Source organism: Eucalyptus grandis, chromosome 10, assembly GCF_016545825.1.
Source record: "Eucalyptus grandis isolate ANBG69807.140 chromosome 10, ASM1654582v1, whole genome shotgun sequence".
Classification (NCBI taxonomy): domain Eukaryota; kingdom Viridiplantae; phylum Streptophyta; class Magnoliopsida; order Myrtales; family Myrtaceae; genus Eucalyptus; species Eucalyptus grandis.
The window spans coordinates 11,189,459-11,212,872 of NC_052621.1; the positions used below are offsets into that span (position 1 = coordinate 11,189,459).

Consider the following 23,414-nt stretch of genomic DNA (forward strand, 5'->3'; position numbering starts at 1 on the left):
TCCAAATATTGAAAATTTCTATGTGGTAAGGCACTCGTGCGAACAATTTTGAAAATATATGACACGTAAATGATCGATTAAAGTTGTATAGTGCTTAAGTGATCAAGGAAAAAAAAAGTTATGACACTTAATTAATAAAAAAAATTATAATAATCAAGTGAGTGTTGTATGAAAGTTGTGGTACTTTCAGGGTTCTTTTTCTGATTTTGTAAATATGAGAGATTATCCTTCTAACTATCAAAAAATCTTGAGGATTAATTACGATGTATTAATTTTCATACACCCGCTATGAGCGCGCTCAACTTACTTTTAATTTTTGTTCAATATTATAAATTGACGATAAAATTCATAACTCAATAGCACGGGGAATAAAATAAGAATCGACAGAATTTTTCTCCGTTTGCTGCTTTACGAAATTTATTTTTAAAGGAAAACATACGAACATTCCGTCATGTCTTTTCCATTGAATAACCAAAAAGAAATGCATTTTTTCCAATTAAAAATTATGAGATAAATTTATTGAAAGTCTATCATAAATATGTAATTAAGTTATGAAACTTACAATGTTTTTAAGTTATAAAATTTGTTAAATTGATTCAATTGAGTCTTTTCATTAACTTTATCTAAATAGGTTAACGAAAAAGTTGATGTGTCTTATTTTATTGCTTTTTTAAAGGCTCGTGACGATGATGTGGCGCCTACCAAATGCTACTTCAAAAAAAAAATATTAAGAAAAATATAAAAAAAAAAGCAAACTAAATTAGATAAAAAATAAAAAGGCAAATAAATAAATAAATAAATAAAACTTAGGCTATGGCCAAGCCCTCGCCATTGGCAACTACCATAGCCGTCGAGAAGGGCCGACGAGAGGTTGCCTAGGCCTTCTCGAACCTCAGCGACCCTTGGTTAGATTTGGGGTGAGGGTCGCACCCTTCCCCAATCATGAGCTAGCAGGCTCTAATCAAGGGCCGCCAAGTCCTCGCCTGAGGTCAACTAGTGTCGGTCAAGGTTTGAGAAGGCCTAAGTAACCTCGATCAGGCCTAGCGACCACTAGTGAGGGCTTAGTCAATCCATCAGTGTGAGTTTGTTTGCTTTAAAAAAAATTAACTTTTTTATTTATTTGTATTTGTAAAAAAAAAATTATGTGGCGCTTAGTAGGGCATCACATCACCACCATGTTTCTTAAGAAAGTAATAAAATAAAACACGTTAATATTTTCTACTAACTTATTTGGACGAAATTAATAGAAGGATTCGATCAAATCAATTTGTCGAATTTTAAAATTTGATTACATATTTTTAAGTTTTAAGACTCAATTGAACTTTCGTAATACATTTTAGGACTTCTAGTGAACATATTTCTTTGATTCCATGGTGTAAATACCATAGATTTTATTTCCACATGCATGCATCTTATGGCTATTCAAATAGGCAGCATAGCAACGTTTTTTTTTTCTTTTTTCTTTTTCCCACTTGCATTTCTATTCGATAGTGAAATTGAGAGCGTTGAGACTTATTTTGAAAGTATCGGAACTTCGAAACCAAGAAAATCTGCATAGAGCGCCGCAAAGACATGTATCTTCTCCGTCTGAGGTTCAATTTGCGTGATTTTTCCCGTCATTAAAAGGCTTATGACGAGAACTTTCCAACAAGCTCAATACTATTAGGTAAAATCGTGAAAGCTGTATTTGAGATTTCATCTCATTCGAGGGCTTAAACAGAATTTATGAACCAAGTGTTAGAAGAAATATAGCTCAAGTGCCAAAATTTGGCATGAAGAAACAAAGTGTCAAAAGTTAGAAAAGTGGAAAGTAACACAAGTGTCACTTTATATATATATATATAAGAAGGACACTTAAATGTCATCTCTAACAAACCTTGTTGGAAATTCTACGTGACATTTTTATTTTTATTTTTCTTGCCTACGTGGTTCGCCGAAGAGGTGACTCAGCAAAGAAATGCAAAAATGACATCGTTTTTGCGCTGATTCGAATTTTCATATAAAAATTAATTTAATTAAATTACAAAAATAAATTAATTAATAAATTAATTTTTTTTAAAAAAAGGGGGGATGAAGAAGGCGACTGAGGGCTGAGCCCTCGTCATCACCCCTGCCTCCCCGCCATTGCCAGGAAGGGCTAGTGTAGGTGGGGGTAAGGTTGGCCAGAGTCGCTGGCCCCTAGCCCTTAGCTGCATGCCTCCTCTCTCTACCATTTTCTTTTATATAATTAAATTTTAAGGGATTTAAATAAATTTATTATAAAATTTAATTTAATTAATTTTTATATTAACTATTTATCACGTCAAAGATCAAACGACGTCGTTTTTGTATTTATCAAGCCACATCAGCATGCAAAACGATATCTTTTTGTACTTACCTCGATAGAAAATCGCAACATTAGCATTTTGGCCGAATTTTCTCGCCGTTGGCACTTAAGTGTGACTTGCCTAACTTTTGGCACCTAAGTGTCTCTCCGTACCAAGTTTTGACACTCCATATGTTTAGCACTCACCAAGTGTTGTTACAATGGTTTTTCATTCTTAAAAATCATCATTTACTGTACGTTACAGGTTTGAATTGTTTCATTCAATTTCCAGTCCTCTAGTTACGGTTTTAGGCTCTAAGACATTTCTTTCGAGTATTGAAAAGTTTGATCGAAGTTTGACCAACAATTACTCCCACTTACGATAAATTTATCACTTCAATTTTCAGCGACCAAGTTCCTACCATCTTGCCAAGACGAAATATCACTTAGCTACTATTTTAGACTTTGGCCTCCTTTTTCCTACCAAATAGGTAAATAAATGAGAGAATGTTATAGAGCGTATCTTGTAGAGATCGATCATTTAAGTGACATTAATTCCAAAGTGAAGTTTGTTTTTTTTTTTTTTGACTAATATCAACAACATATAGCACTAAGAGTTTTCATTGAATATTAAATCTACCAGATTAGGATGCGTTTGGTAACAATTTTGTTCTTAGAAACAATTTTTGATTAAGTGATTTTTTCTGATTCTATTCTCAGGAATAATTTCTGAACAAAATAATGCGCTTAGTAACTTTCCAAAATTTATACTCTCGAAATAGAAATACGTTTGGTAGGATTCCTATTTTTTTTTGTTTCTTTTAATTTTTAATACTTCTATTATATTTTTCTTAATTTTCTCTCTTCTATTTTTCTTTTTTCTTTTTGTCTTCTTCCTCCTTCTTTGTAGCTAGTCGTCCACCATGGAGGTGGCTGGTGACCAGTTGGGCAAGGTGGTGAGTTTGCCGGAGTCTCACCAGGCTAGAGTGAGGTCCAGTGAGCTTGCCTAGCCAAAGCGAGCCTCGGCCTCGTTAGATTTGGGCAAAGCTGAGCCTCGCCCAAGCAGCGAGAGGTCGGCCTCTCCTTGGCTTGGCAAGGCTAAGTCTCGCTATGGCTTGATGTCGCTAGGGGCCAATGATGCTCCAGCGAGGTCGCCGACCAAAAGGAAGAAGAAGAAAGGGGAAGAGAAGAAGAGAAAAGAAAAAAAAGAAAAAGAATTGATTCTAGGAATTATTCTCGAGAACAACAAGTTACTTTTTTCTATTTCTTGATTTTATTTCAAATCTATCCTCAAGAACAAAAAATTTATCAAACATATTTCTTTTTTTTTTTTTTTTTTTTGGTTCCATGAAACAAAAGAACAGATATAATTGTTCCTTGTAAGGTTACCAAATATGGCCTTACTAACTATTCTTTCTTTATTATGTACAAGATTATAGATTGCAGGGAAAATGTTATTAAAAAAAACACACATACACACACCTTCTGTTTTTCATGCTAACAAATTGATAAAAAGAAAAAGCTAATAAAGAGCACTCCTTAAAAAAATGCATATGTTTTTTGCGTTAGAGCATGAGACCTTGTCCTAAATCTGTCACATCTCGAAGTGTCAAAAATGGGTTGATGACCTATTTTTTAACCCATCTCTTACGAAGTGGGTTAGGTATGGATTAGCAAAATGAATTGTCGTGGGTTTGATTTGTAAAACTCAATTAAATGTGGGTTTTTAATGGGTCTACACTTTTACCCAATCCAACCTAATTGCAATCTTCCGCTCCCCTGGCCCCACGCGCTTCATCGTCCACTCTTCCTCCTCCTCTTCTTCTTCCACTTTGCCCTCCTCTTCCATAGTGGCCACCGCCTCTCCCACCATTACTGCCTCCCCCTTCAGCCGAGGAAGTTGCTGCATCCATGGCCGATGTGCTTTCGCTACTGTATTCGTTAATGCTGACTGTATCCATAGCCAACCACTGATCTTCTCAAATAAGCTGTCTTTGCTTCGTTTCACTTTGAATTCATCGTCATTTCCTTCTTCTTCTTCTTCGCCAAGAAGCATTTCCTGACTTTTGGCTGATGCGCCTCCGTTGATTGTACTTGTGCGAAACTCAGCGTGTGTACCTTGGAATTCATGGTTGTGTTAGGCTCAATGGCACTAAACCATGAAATTTAATTTTGAAAATAATCGTAATAATGAGACACAATAGTAATTATATTTACTTTGATTGTGTGAACTTTTTTTTATTAATTTCAAGAAGGAAAATATCAAAATGTATGGAATATTAGATAGAGTAAAACAAATGTAGTAAAAAGAATAAATACGTAAATATGGGTGTTAATGGGCTTTAAATGAGTGGGCAAGACTTGACTCACCCATTTGATGGCCCTTGTCATATTGCACCACCAGATCAGAGCTGAAACATGTATCGTGTTGTCTATGATTATAGAATCATATATGTTGCCAAAGAGATGACATAGGTGCCTTGGAGATTCAACCCTTCTGGTTCAAGCAACTTTCTGATTCCGCCTCAAGATGACTTACCGAACAAGCTTCCCAGATTGGAAAATGGACCCAGTTGGTCGTATACTATATTGACAGTTCAACAGTCCTAGCTGTAAGAAACGGTAACAACAAATTCCTATGATCTTCCTTCTTTGTAAGAGTTTCGAGGCTAATCAGCAAGATGCCAGTTTCTCTGAAAGTATAATTATAGGAGTGATCCATGAACCTTTTCTGGTGCCGTTTAAAGAGCTACCTCACCAAGACAGGGTGTCTCCACTTGTTGAGGCCTCCATGGCCTGTCGTCTAGCAAGATGGATTCCACGGGATGCATTTCTTATTTATACATGCTGGTGTTTGCACACTTATTAATACCCCTCATTGGAATTGTATCTTTTCGAGCCCCGTTCCCGGCTATACCCTCCTGGGGTTTAATGTCTGTGGGATCTTGACGTTCATACGACTTCTAGATGAAGCAGTTGAAGATCTACTTAGGGCTATCCTTTGAATCCCTTATCTTACGAGGAGGTCCCTGGTTCCTATGTTTTTTGAGATGTGGAAGCTGCCTCTACTCCCACTATTTAAAGTCTCTAAAGAATTGGGACCTTAGGTCTCGACTGACCTGGCTCCTCCTTTCCAGGAGTGGAGGGCCCCTTCATTGGCCGAGGGGTAGTTTTACCACGAGCTGAGGTGGATTGGTGTTGAATGTAATTCATGAATTTTTCTTTTTTTCAATCGAATTTTTAAAGTTTTAAAAAATCCACTCTTTCATACCGGGGACGTGCATTTTTTGGGGCATGGACTGTTACATCAACGTTTATTAGGGTAAAATAATAATGTGTCTTATCACATCGTTTTTCCATGTGAGCAAATCTTTTTCCTTTCTTTTTGGGGCAAATGAATGAGAGAGCTGTGCAATGGAACTTTAGCGTCCCGTTTGGTTTGGCTTTAAAATATCTTTGGGAAAATATAAATATCTTTGATAAAAGTTTTCCAAAATGCAGATAACATTTGGTGAATTGTAATTTTAAATTGTATTGTGAAATAACTTTGGCTAAAATATTGTTTTGGTAAAAATTACATTTGTAAAGGAGTTTTACTAATTTAAAAAGAAAAAAAAAAAATTGTAATTTATTTATTTTTGAAGTCCAATGGGTGACCAGCTAGATCTAGTTGCCGAACAACTAGATTTGGTCCCCTAAATGGCCTTGCCTAAGGTTGCCTTGGGTCACGCGACCCAAGGCGACCGTGACCCAAGGCAACGGTTGCTTGGGTTCTTGCAACCTCGGTAGCCACTTGGGTCATGCGCAATCCTATCGTTGCTTGAGGTCACACGACCTAGGTCGTTGGGGTCGGGCGACCCTCGGGCGAAGGTCACCAACGCGTGCAAACCCTTGCTCGACGATCTTCGACCTTCGATCAGCTTTTGGTTTGCTAGTATTCGGAGAAGATGAACAAAAACTGAGGCCAACACTTGTATTTCATTCCCATAGTACCTCGGGGTCTGCTTTGGACTAAAGGCCATTTGGAGATACAATTGTATTTTCCCAAAGTTGAGCAAAAACACGAACCAAATGCGTTTGCATTTGGAAAATAGACTTTAGAGTCCCAAAACCCATTGCAAGTGCCAAACAAACGGGGCCTAACTTAAGTCAATGGGGTTAAAATTTTCAAGGGAAAGATCTCTCTTAAGTAAATTTTTGAAAGTTCAAGAATTAGATTGATTAGAGAACAAATTCAGAATCCAATTAAACATAGGAGAGAAGTTAGGGACCAATAATGTCATTATTCTGTTTTCGGAGACAGCAAGGTTTGCTTTGCTGATTGTTGATATTGTCTTCGATTTGTCCATACAAATGTGTAAAAAATTAAACTACATCAAAGAACGTTTCTGGTAAATCTCAATTTTAATTGAAAATTATGGCACAAGAAATTCTGGCGTCAGTTCGTAGTCTGCTATTCTCAAAACCGTTAGCTGGCTCTGCAGATGGCAGAGCGGGATTCTATATTCTCATTGCTTTCTCTTGGAATGTTTTGAAAGGGAAGCAAGCTTTCTGCAAATTCGGAAGCAGAGGATTGAAGCAAAAGGGAAAAAAGCATGCAGTGAGGGCACATAAAAAGGGACCACCAAAAGAGAAAATGAGCCCTTTGCTTCGAACGAATCCGAAAATAATCGCATTGCCATGTTACCGTTGCACAGAATGAAGAACCACGGGAGCGTCAATGGCGGCGGGAAGCCATCCACGGATGAAGACCAGGTCAAGGAAGATGGGGACATCTCGAGGCTGGCCATATCGACTCTGCAGGCTCGGGAAGAAGAGATCGCGAGGAAGAAGATGGAGGTGAAGGAGAGAGTGGAACTCCAACTGGGGCGTGCTGAGGAAGCGACCAGGCGGTTAGCTCAGATTTGGGAGGTCAGCGCTGGATAAGCTCTCCATAATCAAAGTTTTATTTGCACTCATTCATCTTCTGTTGCACCAAATTACACATGCCACCCAATATATGTAGCTAGAAAATGACCAAACATCTCTACAGTCTCATCTGTAAGTAGATGAAGTTGCATGTCTTGGATAATTAGGCTGCACTAATAAAGAACTCAGAGCTAGCTATGAAGCATTGTTTGCCGACAACTTTGTCTCGATGATCTGTTAGGAGCTGGAAGAGCTAGCAGACCCCTTGAGGAAGGAAGTCGCAACTGTTCGCAAGAAGATTGACGTGGTCATCCGTGAGCTGAAGCCGCTCGGACAGAGTTGCCACAGAAAGGTTAAACTTTCAACTCTCCAATCTATTGTCTAGTTTTGGCACGGACTTTTCTATCATGGTAATTCCGTTCTACATTGTTCGCCGTGGATAAAGTACTATCAATTGCTTCGACAAATATGGGGACTGTCGGACCATTTTGCGCGAGCATCGATACTAACTTCAGTTTGTCACATGGGTTTTCTGATCCAATCAGGAAAAGGAGTACAAAGAAGCCATGGAAGCTTTCAATGAGAAGAGCAAGGAGAAGGCTCAACTGATGGCCACATTAATGGAGGTATCTTCCGTTCAAACCCTTCAACATCTTCTCCGTTTTGTTTCTCCTCCTCCTCTATGGCCAAGCACCGCATGCGCAGTCTGCAATTTGCATAACCTCGGTGTATCCTCACAACTGTTTGCGGCTTGTTTCGTTGTGATCTTTTGTACCAGCTTCTATCTGAGAGTGAGCAGTTAAGGATGAAGAAGCTTGAGGAGCTGAGCAAGAATGCAGAGTCCGTGCATTGACAATCAGACATGATGATGCTTCCTGATAGGAGTGATCAAGCTGTGCTTATTTAAGTGCTTCAATATGGTCGTTTTTATTTGATTTCACAAGTGTGTATTTGAACGTTTTTCCTTAATGAGTGGATATTTAGAGAGCGAACGATTGTGTATGAACATTCAAACGCATTTGAGTTGTGTAATTTGGGGTCCATTTATTTGGAAGTAAACTGTTTCTAAGAAATAACTTTTCTACTTTCTGGTATTTGGATGATAGAAAACTAATCAATTTATGGAAATCGATTTTCATAAGTTGTAAACAACAAATTTAGATCGAGGAAAAATGGTTTCTCCAATAGAAAGGAGTATACTTCTCCTAAACAAATGAATTCAAACGCTACTTAAATCTACAAACAAAATTATTTTTTCGATAATATAATGTGGACTGACTTGAAAAATTAGAGAGCTTTATCCAAAACTTTCATCAACTTTGAAGTTAATGCATGTTTATGCTCAATATTTCAATATTACATAATGTCCTCTAAACTTTCATTTTGCTATGCCCGTTAACCCTCCATTATTTTTATGTTAGCATGTGCAATATACATGATTTTCAAAGGGTAAAAACCTATTTTCAACTAATTTTTTTTAAAGGAATTTCTCTTTTTACTCTCAATTACTATAGAAAATGAAGAGGCTAGAGAGAGGGAAAATCTAGATCAACTTTTAAATAATGTCAGTAACGAATAATAAATATTAAATAAATAACATTTTTCTTTTTGGAATTTGGTGAATTATAGCCACTTTGATAGAGGAACTAAACACGACAAATTAGGAAAAAAAAGGTACGAATAATAAAAGGTCATACGACAAAATTGATTATTGCAAATGGTTAATTGATGCAAAAAATGATAAGTAAAAAAGATTAAAAATTATGTGTACTGAGGGATAATTATTTCAAGAAATAATATTTAAGTGATCACAACTGAACAATAATTTTTTTTTTTCAAGGAATATTTAAGTGTCTAAGTTTAAACTCGTTAAAACTCTTGATGCATTTGTCGCCCTACAACTGCATAAGACAAATGTTGCCATGAAGGCAAACAAACCAAGGCATGATTTCAGGTTGAACCGGCCGTACTAGTTGATTTTCAGTCTTGTTCATGTAAAGACCAGTACTAACCCCTCGTAAATCAATTTTCAACTGGTTTCAAGATTGTTTCTCAAGTATAACCTATGTAGCACCGACACTCTGAAGCCTTCGTGTCGTGTCGGACACTCGGACACGCTCCGACATGCGGTCAACGAGTGTCAAAAAATCCAACACGTGATCAACTCTCTTTAACATGCTTCACATGCGAGTTCGAATTTTGACACACATAGAGGTCAATTCTAAAAATTTCTAATACTTGAGCGGTCAAAATATAAATATAAAAAAAAAAAAAAAAAGAGAGGGTTAGTGGTTGGGCGCCGTTGCCGCCGCCACCGTCAGGAGGCCGGCGAGGCGGTAGAGGGAGGGGGCCTCGCCCGGCGAGGCTTGGCGATGCCTCGGTTGAGGCCCGGCGTGAGGGGTGCCGCCGTTGTTGCCACCGTTAGAGGTGATGCCACGCCTCGCTCGGGCCCTCGATGAGGCCCGGGCAAGGTTGCGGCCACACCCTCGCTTGGGCCCAATGAGGGTTGGCGGCCCTCGCTGGGGCCGGTGAGGCCTCACCTAGGGCTAGGGAGGCTCGCCAGCCACAGGTGAGGTTTGGTGTCGCCTAGATTGGGTGAGCCTCACCCGGGCTGGCAAGGGTCGCCCTCCCTCTGCCACCTAGGGTCGGCACGCCATTGACAAGGGCAGGCGGCGGCGTGCCCAACCATGACTCTGCCTCTTTTCACTTATTTTATTTTTTTTATTTTTTTTTTTTTTTTTTGTTTTTTTAGAATTGTTTTTTTTTATTTTTTAAATGGAGTTTTACAAAAAATGCTATATATGGTAAATAAATAAATTTAAAAATACCATTTCAGCATTTTTTTTCTTTAAATAATGTTTTTTCCCTCTACGCTTTATGTATTATTGTAACAAATTAAAATAATAAATGATATTAATAAATGTTGAATTAATATTTTTAGTGTAAATTACTTCTAGGCTCTTTTATTATTATTATTTATTTTATTATTATTATTATTATTATTATTATTATTATTATTATTATTATTATTATTATTATTATTTATGTATATATATATATATATGAAAATATATTTAATATATAATGTAAATGACGTGTCGGAATTTGCGTGTTGTTGTATCATGTCGTGTCACGTGTCTTATGTCCGTATCGGTGCTACATAGAGTATAACCCATTTTGAACCTATTCAAAACCAAACCGTCTCGAAATGCGGGAAAAAGGGGAAAAGAAATTAGAATGGTTTTAGGTCCGGTGAAGAATCACTAGGAACATCATATGGTTTGCTGTAAAAGTTGGAAAAATATTACATAATATAAAAAAGAAAAAAGAAAAATATTATATATTTTAAAAAATGATATTTGTTGAAAGCCTATTAGAAAAGATGAGAAAATAAAATCAATTGTATGAGACTTGCAAGTGTCATGGCCAAGAGGTTTTTGTGGCTAAAGGATCATGCACTTTCAAGGAAGACCTCTCGAGATCGCCATGATTTCTCACAAGAGAGATTCAAGAACGTTCCAAGGGCGGGCGATATGGTAATTGCATCAAAGTCTAGAACTTTTTGTCATTAGTATTGGTAGTTGGTAGGTTGGACGGTACGATCTCGTGTCGGATGAAATCTCGATCAATGGTTATAATTTGAGAGCCTCTAGTATAAGAATAAGTGCTCTCCGTCTCATTTGTATTTATCCAACCATTCGGTAATCAAAAGCTCATTTTTCCAAAGTTTCTCTCTCTAGAAACTCTCTCTCTATGATCCGGGTGAGCAAGTGAGTAAGCAATCAATTCGAGCAAGGCTTGGCTTAAGCGGCCCGACGACCCAAGTGATTCAAAAGAGCTTGAGTCACCACACGCTCACGATCTCAATCGATCGGGAACAAGCATCTTGAAGGATAATTCACTTTTCGAAGTATGAAATTCAATGCATAAAACTCTAGTGGCTATTCTCCAAAAATACAATAAACTTTTTTGATGCTCCGCACTAAATATTAGAAAAAACATGAACAGAAAAGTATACATCAATATCACTTTTTCAAATATGTTCAGAGTAACAATTTGCAAGTAAAAGAAAAAAAAATAGTCATATTTCCAAAATAAATTAATAATATAATCTTGATAAGATAATGAAAAGTTTATGAATGAATAAATTAAATGTTATAAGTCGTTATAAAATTGTAACAAAAATCATGATTTTCATGGCGATTATAACTTTCATAAAATATTTTAAATCTACCGTAAAGAAAAGTGCCCACGAATGACCTTTACTTGATTTTGAGTTCTTTATCGATTCTCGCCCAAAAGGGAAGAAGAAGAAGAAGAAAAGCCCATACACGCGATTTGGGTTCTTCATGGACTCTCGCCCAAAAGGGAAGAAGAAGAGAAAAGTCCATACCCGCGACCCAAACCAAGAACGGAAGTAGGGTAACAAGACAGGTCTTTCAGTTTTAGAGCAAAGCCCTGCGTGCCGGTGCTTCTTACAGTAACTTCTCCCCTTCGTTCCACGGCGCCGCCCACATGGTACGTTCGATTCCGTCGCGGGTATCGCGTCTAGCGATTCGTATTGGCTTGATGAACGATGGGTTTTTCTCTTTATTGACGGAAATGAATTCGTTCGGAGCGTGCAGCCTCGGCCGGGTAACGGACTCGGGCGGCTTTCGTGACTTCTCCTTCTGCCCACGCGAGACTCAATAACCTCGCCGGTCAACTGCTCAGTCGAGCTCCGTCGGACGCTCGAGGCCGTTTGCTTTCGTTCGGCGCACAGCTGAGTCCGTGCTCCGTCCAGATTCCCCTGCCCAATTGCTCCCCCAACAGGTTCCCCATCTTCCTCTCTCGCTGGGTTCCAGCGCGCTTCTGTTTTGATTGTTCAGTCTGTATGGTTTGTGTAGGTAACTCCAATATGGACATTTGCTGGCTGTTCTGAACTATTTCTTCGTGAGAATTTTATCTGTAGCTGGTTCGCGATGGAAAAGTTGGTGGATTGATTAGTTGTAAGAATTTTCTAGTGGCCAATATGGTGGATTGTCAGAACAATCTCGAGCTTTTTCGAATTAGTGAGCTTTTTCAGACGGGAACTTGATACGAAATCCATTATCCCCTCTCCCGTTCGTGTTTTCCCTGTCTCCAAACAGTGGCTGATTCTTCGAGCTCTTTCTGTTCGGTCTCCTCTGTCTTCTCACCTTCTTTGCTTCAATTTTCAGTGCTCTTATTCAATGGCAGGTGTCTTTTGTTGTTGCTGATATCCAATGGCGCTTTTGAGTTCCCTGTGTTTTTCTCCCCTTTGTTGTTCCATCTTCAGTTGAAGCTATAAGCAACTTTCTCCGCAGTTACCGACATATGGGTCGTGAATTTTTTGTTATTTCAGATTGATGTTGTTTTGCAATTGGAGGGAGCCATTTTCCAAAGATAACAATTTCATAATATTGTGCTCTCTTTTTTGTGTTTAGTGACGGCAATGAGCAAAAGGAAGCGGCCCGACTCGAATGTTCCTCCTTCTCAGTCCATGACTGAGCAAGAGAAGATTCTCTATAGTCTAATCCAGAGTAAGCAAGACTCAGGCATCTGGTCGAGAGACATGAAGCGGGAGACCAGCCTCCCCGACAATGTCGTCGATAAGTCCCTCAAGTCCCTTCTCAGCAAAGGTCTGATCAAGGAGGTGGTCAATGTCCAGTTCAAGGGGCGGAAGCACTACCTCGCGTCCGAGTTCGAGCCCTCCCCTGAGCTCACTGGCGGGAAGTGGTACAACGAGGAAGGGAGGCTCGAGTCTGAGTTCATCAACTTCCTCAAGGACCAATGCCTGAAGCACATCAGGAATCTAAAGATTGCGACAGTGGACATGGTCGCGGACACCATCCAGCGGTCCCGGGTCCTGAAGGTCGAGTACTCAAGCCACGAGATTGGGGATATTGTGAGGGCATTGGTTTTGGACAACGATGTGATTGAAATGAGGAGCAATGGAGTTGGGGAGTTTGCTTCCATCCCGACTGGCAGGATGTGTTATAAGTGTAGTAGGTCGCCTGATGCGGCGAAGGAAGCAAGAGTTGGGGCGATGGCTTCCATACCTTGCGGGGTGTGCCCACGGATAGCCCATTGTACGCCCGGCGGCATCATTTCACCGACGACTTGCGAATATTATAGTAAGTGGTTGGATTTTTGAGTGACGAACCTCTTCTTTGGACATAATACTTTGGATGGTTTCGGATATACATCAGTGTTCTCCGATCCAAAAGGGCTTTTTATCTGTTGAAAATGATTTATGTGTGTGGCCTGTTAGCAAACATTTCATTGCATTACTTTCTTTTCGCATCCAAACGTTGTTGGATATTTTGACTGATCTGTGGCTACCTTTTTTTCCTTCAATTGTGAGCTCCTTCTTATGTATAAACCAAGACGTGGAAGTGTGTCAATTGAAAGAAAAAGAAAAACAACTTGCTCTTTGTTCGTTCATAATTTTTTAGCGCAAGCTAGTTGTACATAATTACAAGTCAGTTTGTTTAAAGGAAGAGAATTCCTATGGCCATGGAATTTGATGCTTGTTGTAAAAAAAAAAGAATATTAAATAGACTCTAGTCCACCGCTAAAGACACGACATTAGACTTAATCAAGGTAACTTGCCATTTAGGAACTCCTTGTGCATGTGACAAACTTCACATAGGGGATAATCAATTGGACAATACAATTGAGTTGACTCATATATATATCGAATCCAACATCAACGCAATTCTAAAAATATTCAATGAATTCCATACATTGATTTGACGGATTTCTAGTCGAAAAATCACAAAAGATGGATTACACATGGAATGATCATTGTAAAAGGAGAATGGTAGATAGATTCTACTCCACTTGTAAATGGAAAATAGATAGATTATACTCCACTACTAAAGACACGACATTAGACTTAATTAGCGACCTACCTTTTGGGAACTTCTGGTGCATGTGATAAGCTATACATGGGAGATATCTGATTTGACGATACAATTGAGTTGACTAATATACATCATATCCAACACTGACTTTGTTTGAAAAATATTTAATGACTTCCATACACTGATTTGATGGGTTTTCAATTGTAGAATTGCAAGAGATAGATTACACATGGAATCAAATAATTATTGTAAAAGAAGAATAGTAAATAGATTCTACTCTATCGCTAAAGACGTGATATTAGACTTAATAAAGGCAACTTGCCTCTTGGGAACTTATGGTATATGTGACAAGTTTCACATGGGGGATATTCAATTGGATGATACAATTGAGTCGAGTCATGTTCATAGTATCCAACACTAGCTCTATTTGAGAAATATTCAATGATTCTGCACACTAATTTGACGGGTTTCTAATTATAGAATCACAAAAAATGGATTATACATGCGTCGCGAGCTAACCCTAGCAGGGAAATAGACTAGTAGGTCGAGGGGTATTGTCAGCTTCAGGCTGACGGCCTTCCATTGATTCAGATTCTTCTAAGTCCATACCTCACGTGATAGGTGTGCAAGTTTTTAAATTAATTAAGCTTGTGCAAATTTTGATTGAAGAGTAGCCACTAATCATTTTGGGGTCAGCCAGTAAAATACGGACGATGGACAGCTTGCTTTCACATCCAGGGATCAGGCCTGTGACTTGCGCTTAGTCGTGGACAGAGTGATCATTGGCGGTCGCGCAAGAGGTTCTCCAATGGCGCCGAAGCTTCCTCCTCTCGCCGAAGCTCTCCCCGCTCAAAGGAGATGCCACGAGCTTCCACGAGTCTCCGTTGCGAGGCCCTACGAACAGAGCGTGTCTGGTACTCTTAGAGGATGAGGCCAGCGACGGCGGTGAATGGTTATGAGCGGATGGCGTTTAGGAGGTGGCTGGATTTCATAGGAGAGATCGTAGGTGAACGGGCAGAGGGACCATCGGGAGGACTGTGAGGCGACCGGGAGAAGAGATGAACGGAGAAGGTGAGATCTGGCTTCGTCTCCGGAGGGCATCCTCTCGAGCCAGCCTTCAAACTCTCAAAAACCAGCGAGACCTCCGTCAAAATGGTCGAACGCTCCCCTATTTCATGAACAAGCACTGATTGAGCATGCTTTCCTTCTCTCTCCCTTTGAAATTGTTTCCGCCAAGAGAAAAAGACCCGGCATGCTCCTCACGCCTTTATTTATGGGATAACGACCTATATGATTTATTAATTTTGGCTCAACATGCAATATGATTCTTGTAATTTTAATTTGTTCAATGCGACTCCTGAACATTAACCTAATATGCATTGTGATTATCTGTCTCTATCCCTCGCGTCAGCTCAGCGATTCTAGAAGGTGCGTGGATTGGCTCTGGTCACTCGCCCGCCTTTCCTTTGCATCACGGGCGCTCGCACGATCCTCTCTCTTCTGTGATGTTAGTTCGGGCAGACGAAGGTAAAGAAATGACTTTGGGCTGGGCTTTTGTCCCTCTTTGTTATTTTAAACTTTAATGGGCCATGAAAACATTGAAAGAGATGGGCTAATAGAAAGTACAAAAGATGGGCCCAGCCGAAAGGGTAGAATAGTGGGCCGAAAGGAAGGAATGAAATGGGAAGCTGGGCTTAACTTTTGAAAGGGCCGAAAATTCGTTGGAAGGATGGGCTGAACACGCTGGCCCACTGGACCCGACTTTTCATTTCATTTCATTCATTTTTTCAATTCTTTTATTTATATATAATTTTTACCTTTTTATAAATTTTTATATTTTTGCAAATAAATGGATATTTACACCGTCAACAAAAAATTCAGGTGTCAACAACATAGAATTCAATGAATGTCATTAAAGAATAATAGTAGATAGATTCTAATCTGCTGCGAAAGACGTGACATTAGACTTAATCAAGGTGACTTGTCTCTTGGGAACTTCTAGTGCTTGTGACAAGCTTCACATAAGAGATATCTAATTGGACGATACAATTGAGTTGACTCATACATATCGTATCCAACACTAACTCTATTCAAGAAATATTCAATGAATTTCGCATACTAATTTAACAGGTTTCCAATTGTATAATCACAAAAGATGGATTATACATGGAATTCAATGATTGCCGTAAAAGAAGAATGATAGATAGATTTTATTCAACTGCTAAAGATGCAACATTAGACTTAATCAAGACGACTTGCCTCTTGGGAACTTCTAGTGCATGTGACAAGCTTCACCTGGGAGATATCCGATTGAATGATACAATTGAGTTGACTCATATACATTGTATCCAACACTAACTCTATTCGAGAAAGAAACTAGATAACTTGCAGGGGTGTACAATGGGAATTGCTCAAACCGGGAACTGACTGGACCGGCCGGTTTTGGGCGGTTCCCACTATCAGCAGTTTGGTTCCCGGTTCCTAATCTTGGAACCGGTGGCGATTGGTGCGGTTCTCGGTTCCGTGGGAACCCGGACCGATCGGACCGATCGGACCAGACCAATTTTTTATTTTTTTTATATATAATTTATATACATGAATTCACGTTTTAAAACTCATTGCAATTGGAATTGCAATTGAGGTAACAACCTCTTGTGTGGCCAAGAGACTATCAAAACTCTTCTTGTTATTCTTTATTTATAGAGAAAACTTACTTGTTAGTTTCATCTTCTACTCGACGTGGGACAAGACGTGGGACAAGGCTCCAAGAGTTCATCATGCTCACACTCTCTCTCTTGCTCCCCCAAACAAGACACTTCAAGCCTCCAAGAGTCCAACATCGACTAAACATTCAAAGCATAGAAGAGAGATTGTCTATAAAACCTAAGCCAAGCACAACCTTTAGCCAAATTATTCATGGCTTTTATACCTAAAAATAAGTGTAAAACACACGAAGTGTGATTAATATTCATGCAAGTGAAGTTTGAATATTTTGCACGTGAAAACATGTGTGATTAGTTTTATTGGATCGCCCAGGAACCGAAATTGGATTGATCGGTCCAGAGCACATTCATTATTTAGTGAAAAAAAATGCCGATTTTATTGGACTGAACTGGACCGGACCGGAACCGATGGTCTGGTTCGGTTCCACCTTGGAATCGGATTGAACCGAGAACTGATCACCCCTAATAATTTGCACTTAGAACTTGCACTTAGAAGAGTGACATCTTTCTTTTGGAGTGCGCCAAGAATGAACTTTTGGTAGAGAGAGAGAGAGAGAGAGAGAGAGAGAGGAATAAGGCTTGCTCAGAGAGAGAGAGGGGAATAAGGCTTGCTCATACGTATATATCAAGGCACGGTTTGAATTTGTAAGTGCAAAATGAAAATTCTTGATCCTGAGAGAGAGAGGGGAATAAGGCTTGCTCATACGTATATATCAAAGCACGGTTTGAATTTGTAAGTGCAAAATGAAAATTCTTGATCCTGAAAATTTTTACAATCCTAATTAAGATTTTTTAAATTTATTTTTTTAATGTACCACGAAGTACAAACCAGTTGTTTATCTATACTATGCCGTATCAAGCCAACATTCAAATTTTGATGTCCACCTCCTAAATTATTACTATAATTTCTAGCTAGTATGTAAGAATGAAATTTTCTAATTACAATTACGCTATTTATCCTCTTTGCTTTCTCATGTTAATGTGAGTTTGTCATATAATAAGATTTCATCGGCCTTGCGGACATTTGTAGTTACAATCCAACGTCTATTGCTAAACGTTTTGATTTTACTAGCAGAATGTCATACCATCCTTTCAATGTCGCCGAAATCAACAAAGCCTTTTACATGGTCAAAAACTGGAAGTTTCCCAACTTGGAATGAAAATCGTTCCCCGCATGGCTCTGGCCAGCAATTAAAACCCCTCGAGTACATCCTCGTCTTCGATGAGTATGCCACTAGTGTCAGAGTACATTAGTAGAATTACCAAAAAAATCTTAAATCTATTGCAATTGTACCAATTCAGTCGTGAATTGATTTTTAGCTAATTTAATCATAAACCTTTATAATTGTGCCAATTTAGTCCATCCGGCTAAAATTAGCCGGTTGGGGATAGCTGGCCGGCGAATGCTGATGTGATAATTTTTAAATTTTTTTTTTAAATTTTTATTTTTCCCAACCTTCTCCTTCCTCTAGCTGGCCGGCACCTTGGCGGGGCCTCACCTAGCCAAGGCAAGGGTCGACCTTGCCGGTGGTGTCGCCGCCGAATCTGGCGACGGTGGCCTCGCCGTCGGCGGCAAGGCTCGCCTTTGCCGGTGGCCGGCGGGGCGAGCCTCGCCGGTGGCCGGTGAGGCTAACCTCGCCGGCCAAAGGAATGAGAAGGTTGGGGAAAAAAATAAAAAAAATTTAAAATTTAAAAAATAAACAATTTGAAAAAAAAATTAAAAAATTGCCACATCGGCGTTTGCGGCCAACTCCCTCGGCCAGCATCCACGTCGGTGTCTTGGCCGGCCAATTTTGGCTGGATGGACTGAATTGACACAATTATAAAATGTTTATGACTAAATTGGCAAAAAAGAAGAAGTTTAGAACGAAGTGGCACAATTGCAATAGATTTAGAACTTTTTTGGTAATTCTTCCAAGTTCATTACTGGGGTCAGAAAAATGATTCTAGCTGTTGGGCATGTGCCGCCGGCTATGGCAAAGGGGTGAAAGCACGAAGTGGGATAGAATAGGGAGGGAAATAAACATTATACCCCTAGCAAATATGAATAAGCATTTGGTAGTATCACATCATTCAAATCTTTAAGAGTAGGCCGCTCAACAATAATTTCATAGACTTATGTTTTCAACTTTGAGTTGTATAAATGAAAAAATTACACATACAAATTGAAATTAAATAATTACATATACAAAATTACCCAAAAAGTCATAAACTTATATAATACTTGTATCAATTTAGTCCAATTAATGACGGTTGTCCTACGTGGTTTGCTAGTGCAAGGATGATCAATGCTAACGTGAACAATTTTTGTAATTTTCTAATTTTTTTCCCTTTATTTCCTTTCTCTTTAATCTTTTTCCTTGTTTCCCTTTGCCAATTGCTAGCCTTGATGATGGCCGGCCCTTGCCAAAGGCTAGAGAGGTCATTGAGGGAATCCTGGCCCTCACCCTCGCCATAGCCAATGACCTCTACCATAGGGACATAAGGAAAAGAGATAAAAAAGAAGGAAAGAAAATAAAAATAAAATTGTAAAAATCCTCCACATTAGCATTAGCCGTACCACCTAAGACAATTAGCACTGAATGAGCTGTCATGTTAACAATTTCTAGCTTAAAATTAATCAAATCATCAAGAGGTTTTGTATTAAATTAGCAAAATATCAAGAGATTCCGAACTTAATTGGCACTATTAAAAGATTTAAAATTAAATTGGTATGAAGGCAATAGATTTAGGATTAAATTGACCAAATTGAAAGATTTATATAGATTTGTTCATATAGGTCTTTTAATCATTAACAATCTTTCTGGCGTGAATATTATCTGAAACATAAACACCTTTTGCATTTATCAAGAATGATATTAGGAGGTTTATGCTTAAAAAAAAAATTCTGTTAGAATCGACCTTTGTTATGCTTTTACACATCCGATGATTGATTCCCTGCGCATGTTATTGACATGGGCACATTTATCTTACAATATGCCAAGTTGCTCTTGCCCGAGGTTGATTACTTTAGTCTGTCATCCATGATCAGCAGTTTACTACACATCATCAGAGCATAATTCAGTGTTCCGCACAATTGTGCACTATCGGCCTTGTACGAGATGTCCGGAACAATGTCATCCTCAGTGTAGATCGGACCACGCACGCATCATGTTCGTTTCGCCATGGACATGTTTATCATGCTCTTCCTGTTCTTCAGGACGAAATTGCATGTGCTTTTCTGCTAGTTATAATGGACAAAGTCCCAGGCTACAGATAATTAGCTAGGAGAGGCGAGAAGTACTGATATTCTCGTCACCTGTTTCTAAGGGTGGTGTGCACTTTTCCTAGAAAACTAAATAACATGGGGCGTATTTAGTTTTCTAGGATAACATGAACAATATCATTTTAGAGCAGTTAAAATTTCAAAAGCTCACTCTCGTTCTCTTGTCAATGGAAAAACGACATAAATGATTCTTAAACTTTGGTCCAATCTACAATATAATCTCTGAACTTTTAATTTATTTAATATGATATTTAAACTTTATTTTAATATGCAATGCCATCCCTAAATTTTTAAATTGTTTAATGCGGTCTCGGAACTTTTGGTACATGTTAAATTTAATCCTTAAACTATATGAAATGTTTAGTATCGTCCCTAAATTTGAATTAATGAAAGGATTATATTGAACATTTCTGTATAATTCATAGACATAAAAAAATTTAGAATTATATTTGAACCAATTAAAAATTCATGAACTATATTAAACAAATTAAAAGTTTAAGAATCACATTACATATCGAGTGAAAGTTCAAGAACCATTTATATTATTATCTTTTTTTCAATAAACTCAAGCTATCGGCTTTCAAGTTTACCAATCTTCTTTCAGCCCCAGCCAATCTTAAAGTCATCAGTATCTTAGCATTCTCTTTACACCATCTTGCTTCTCCATCTAAGGGTGAGTCAATAAGTGAAAATTATTCAGTAAAAAACAGAAATGAGAAGCAGAATTTTCTACTTTTCTATTTCTAAAACATAAACAAAACTAAAAACTCTTTTCATCGCTTGTTCTCGCCGGCCACCCGCCAACATTGATGTACGATTTCACATCGATGCTTTCAATTCAACTAATTAAAGATGTTTTATCTCACGAACAACTAAAGTATGATAAATAGAAAAAGGGCATGAAAGGGAAATATTTAAGAAGGCCTATCAAACGAATTTTTATTATGAGAACCCTTCTTGTCTACGATGTTTCCCTTCGAGGTTCGATAGTAATTGCTATCACACTTGAGATTCGTTTGGATTATCATATAGTCAAGGTAAATTTCGGGAAATAAAAAATGAAAATATTTATTTCTAGCTAACAATTGTTTTTAGAAATGGAATGATTATTATTCACGTGCTTAGCTTTTCTTTAGTTTATTTTATCTTATGGATGAAGTGCACGAAAACAGGACAGCTATCATCATCAGCTGGGTACTAAAATCTTATGATTCTCCTCACACCAATCCCTCTTCCTGCACGCTCGCAATAGCTCGTCCACAGCCCCATCAACCTCTTCATCACCTTTCCTTCTCATTATCCCCTTCATCTCTGTCGCTCTCTGCCTCACTCTCCCCCCCGCTTTGTCAACGATGACGTTCCTTATGCTCCTCGCCACCTCCGCGCTCCGGATCGTCCCCGTCTCGTCCCTCCTCGCCTCCACGCCGACGCCCACCTCCTCCACCACCCTCGCGTTCACAGGCTGGTCCAGGTGCATCGGCATCGCAATGATGGGGACCCCGAACCTCATGCTCTCCATCACCGAGCTCCATCCGCAATGGCTCACGAACCCGCCGACACTGGAGTGTTGTAGGATCGCCGCCTGTGGCGCCCACCCTTCTAGGACAAGGCCTCGTCCCGCAACTCTCTTGAGGAAGCCTTCTGGCAAGTAGGATTCGCCGTTGGCGGCTGCGTCTCTCTCTCCGTCGTGAAACCTCACCACCCAGACGAAGTTCACCTTGCTGGCTTCCAAGCCGTGAGCTATCTCTGTCATCTCTTGCTTCGAGAGGAAGTACTCGCTCCCGAACGACACGAAGACGGTCGACTTCTCTTCCTTGTTGTCGAGCCAGTCCAGAATTTCGGATTTTTCGCAATCTTCAAACGCAGTATCCTCCACAAGCGGGCCAACTGGGACCACACTCTTATCTATTAAGAACGACAGGTAGTCAATATACTTTCCCTCGATTTCTCTTATGCTCTTGATCATGATCATGTCCCTGGAACGTTCATAGCACTGGAACACTCGATCGCGATCTTTGATCCCGTTGGCAGAACACTCTAGCAAGTTGGCAAACTGATCGACCTCATGATCGTGAAGGTAGATCCCGGGGTACGGGAACTTGTTGCCGGGCTTCATGTTAGCATGGTTGACAAAAGCGCACATCGTTGCACTCGTGCACAAGAACTCGACGGCCGGGATGCCCATTGATGAGGCAATGGCTGGCGCCCAAGGCTGGAGGAAATCGTAAACGACCAAAGCCGGGTCAAGCAGCTTCAAGATATCGGCGAAGCCAGGGCTCGACATGTCGAAGGCCTTCTTGAGGGTCGGCATGAGGTGTGGAGGTAGTGTTTTCGTGCTGTGGTTGCGAGGCGGAAGTTCAGGCAGCGAAGGAAGATGAAGCTCGACGAGTTCAATCTTGCTGAAGTATGTGGTGCCTACGAGTTTTGGCTTGATAGAGGCAAGGTTCACGGGCGAGGAACAGAAGTAGATGTGGATGCCTCTATCGGCGAATCGCTTGGAAAGCTCGAGGAAGGGTGAGATGTGGCCGTGAGCAAGCCATGGGAGCATGAGAATGCTCGTGAATGCGTCTCTCTCTGGGCTCATTTCTTGCTCTTTTTCTAGTTCACTTTGTTTCTGGTTGGTTTTTGATGATAAAGAACTGGAATGGGAACGATCGACAAGCGCGCGTAGGTTATAAGGGAGGAGAACGGCGATTCAGAGATGTTTCCGCATGAGGATGTACGTGCATGAAACGTGGCCGAGAGGTGGACGACGGAAGCCGAAACGATGTGCCGATGGGCATGCGTGGAAGCAGGGGCAAAGGGCTTAGTGTCATTTGCCTGCTCGTTTTTGCTTTTTTTGAGCCTTTTGTGCCGTTTTGAATTGTCGTATTTCCATAATAATATGAGGATAATGATGCATATTCGAGATGACAAAAGATAGCGAGGTCATCCGGAAGGACCCGTTGCTAGATGGGTTGTAATGGAACTACAAAACTACATATTGGATAACGTGACGTGTTGTAATTGGGGCTTAGTAATAACTAGATACTCGGCACGTGCAGCGCGCAGGCATGCCTAGATTTGCACTTTGAATTATTGAAGAGTGACAAAATTGTCCAAAAATATCCAAATCCATTGGATGATGGTGAATTCAATCCTAAATAATTTATTTTTATCAATTCAATTATAAACTTTTTGATAACTTATCAATTCAGTTATAAACTTTTTGATTAGACCAATTTGTCCCAAACCCTTAAATGAATTGCTAATTTAGTCATTCCGACTAATTTTGACCGAACATCACTGACGTGATAACTTACTTAGCGTTAACCATCATCCGTGGCACGACCAGCGCTGATATAAAC

General features: G+C 39.5%; 3 protein-coding genes across 5 annotated transcripts; 2 read left to right on the top strand and 1 right to left on the bottom strand.

Annotated features, from left to right (window-relative positions):
• The first annotated feature begins 6,958 nt into the window (after positions 1-6,958).
• On the top strand, positions 6,959-8,286 carry LOC104421728. The gene is made up of 4 exons (XM_010033794.3): positions 6,959-7,216; positions 7,455-7,565; positions 7,759-7,839; positions 7,992-8,286. Exons 1-4 carry the CDS (start codon positions 6,986-6,988, stop codon positions 8,064-8,066), a joined length of 498 nt encoding a protein of 165 aa, XP_010032096.1. The 5' UTR covers positions 6,959-6,985; the 3' UTR covers positions 8,067-8,286.
• A 3,300-nt stretch (positions 8,287-11,586) lies between these two features.
• LOC104421729 (DNA-directed RNA polymerase III subunit RPC6) lies at positions 11,587-15,428 on the top strand. Of its 3 annotated transcripts, none has more exons than XM_039303160.1 (4): positions 11,587-11,731; positions 11,839-12,025; positions 12,658-13,347; positions 14,776-15,428. In XM_039303160.1, exons 3-4 carry the CDS (start codon positions 12,666-12,668, stop codon positions 14,841-14,843), a joined length of 750 nt encoding a protein of 249 aa, XP_039159094.1. In that variant the 5' UTR covers positions 11,587-11,731; positions 11,839-12,025; positions 12,658-12,665; the 3' UTR covers positions 14,844-15,428. The 3 variants fall into 3 exon arrangements, with proteins under 3 accessions (XP_039159094.1, XP_039159095.1, XP_010032097.1); XM_039303161.1 differs by having other exon boundaries at positions 14,780-15,428; XM_010033795.3 differs by lacking the exon at positions 14,776-15,428 and having other exon boundaries at positions 11,588-11,731; positions 12,658-13,647.
• Positions 15,429-21,190: 5,762 nt separating this feature from the next.
• Positions 21,191-22,900, bottom strand: LOC104423524 (UDP-glucosyltransferase 29). The gene has a single exon (XM_010036004.2). The coding sequence runs from the start codon at positions 22,649-22,651 to the stop codon at positions 21,254-21,256; it is 1,398 nt and encodes a 465-aa protein (XP_010034306.2). The 5' UTR covers positions 22,652-22,900; the 3' UTR covers positions 21,191-21,253.
• Positions 22,901-23,414: the final 514 nt, after the last annotated feature.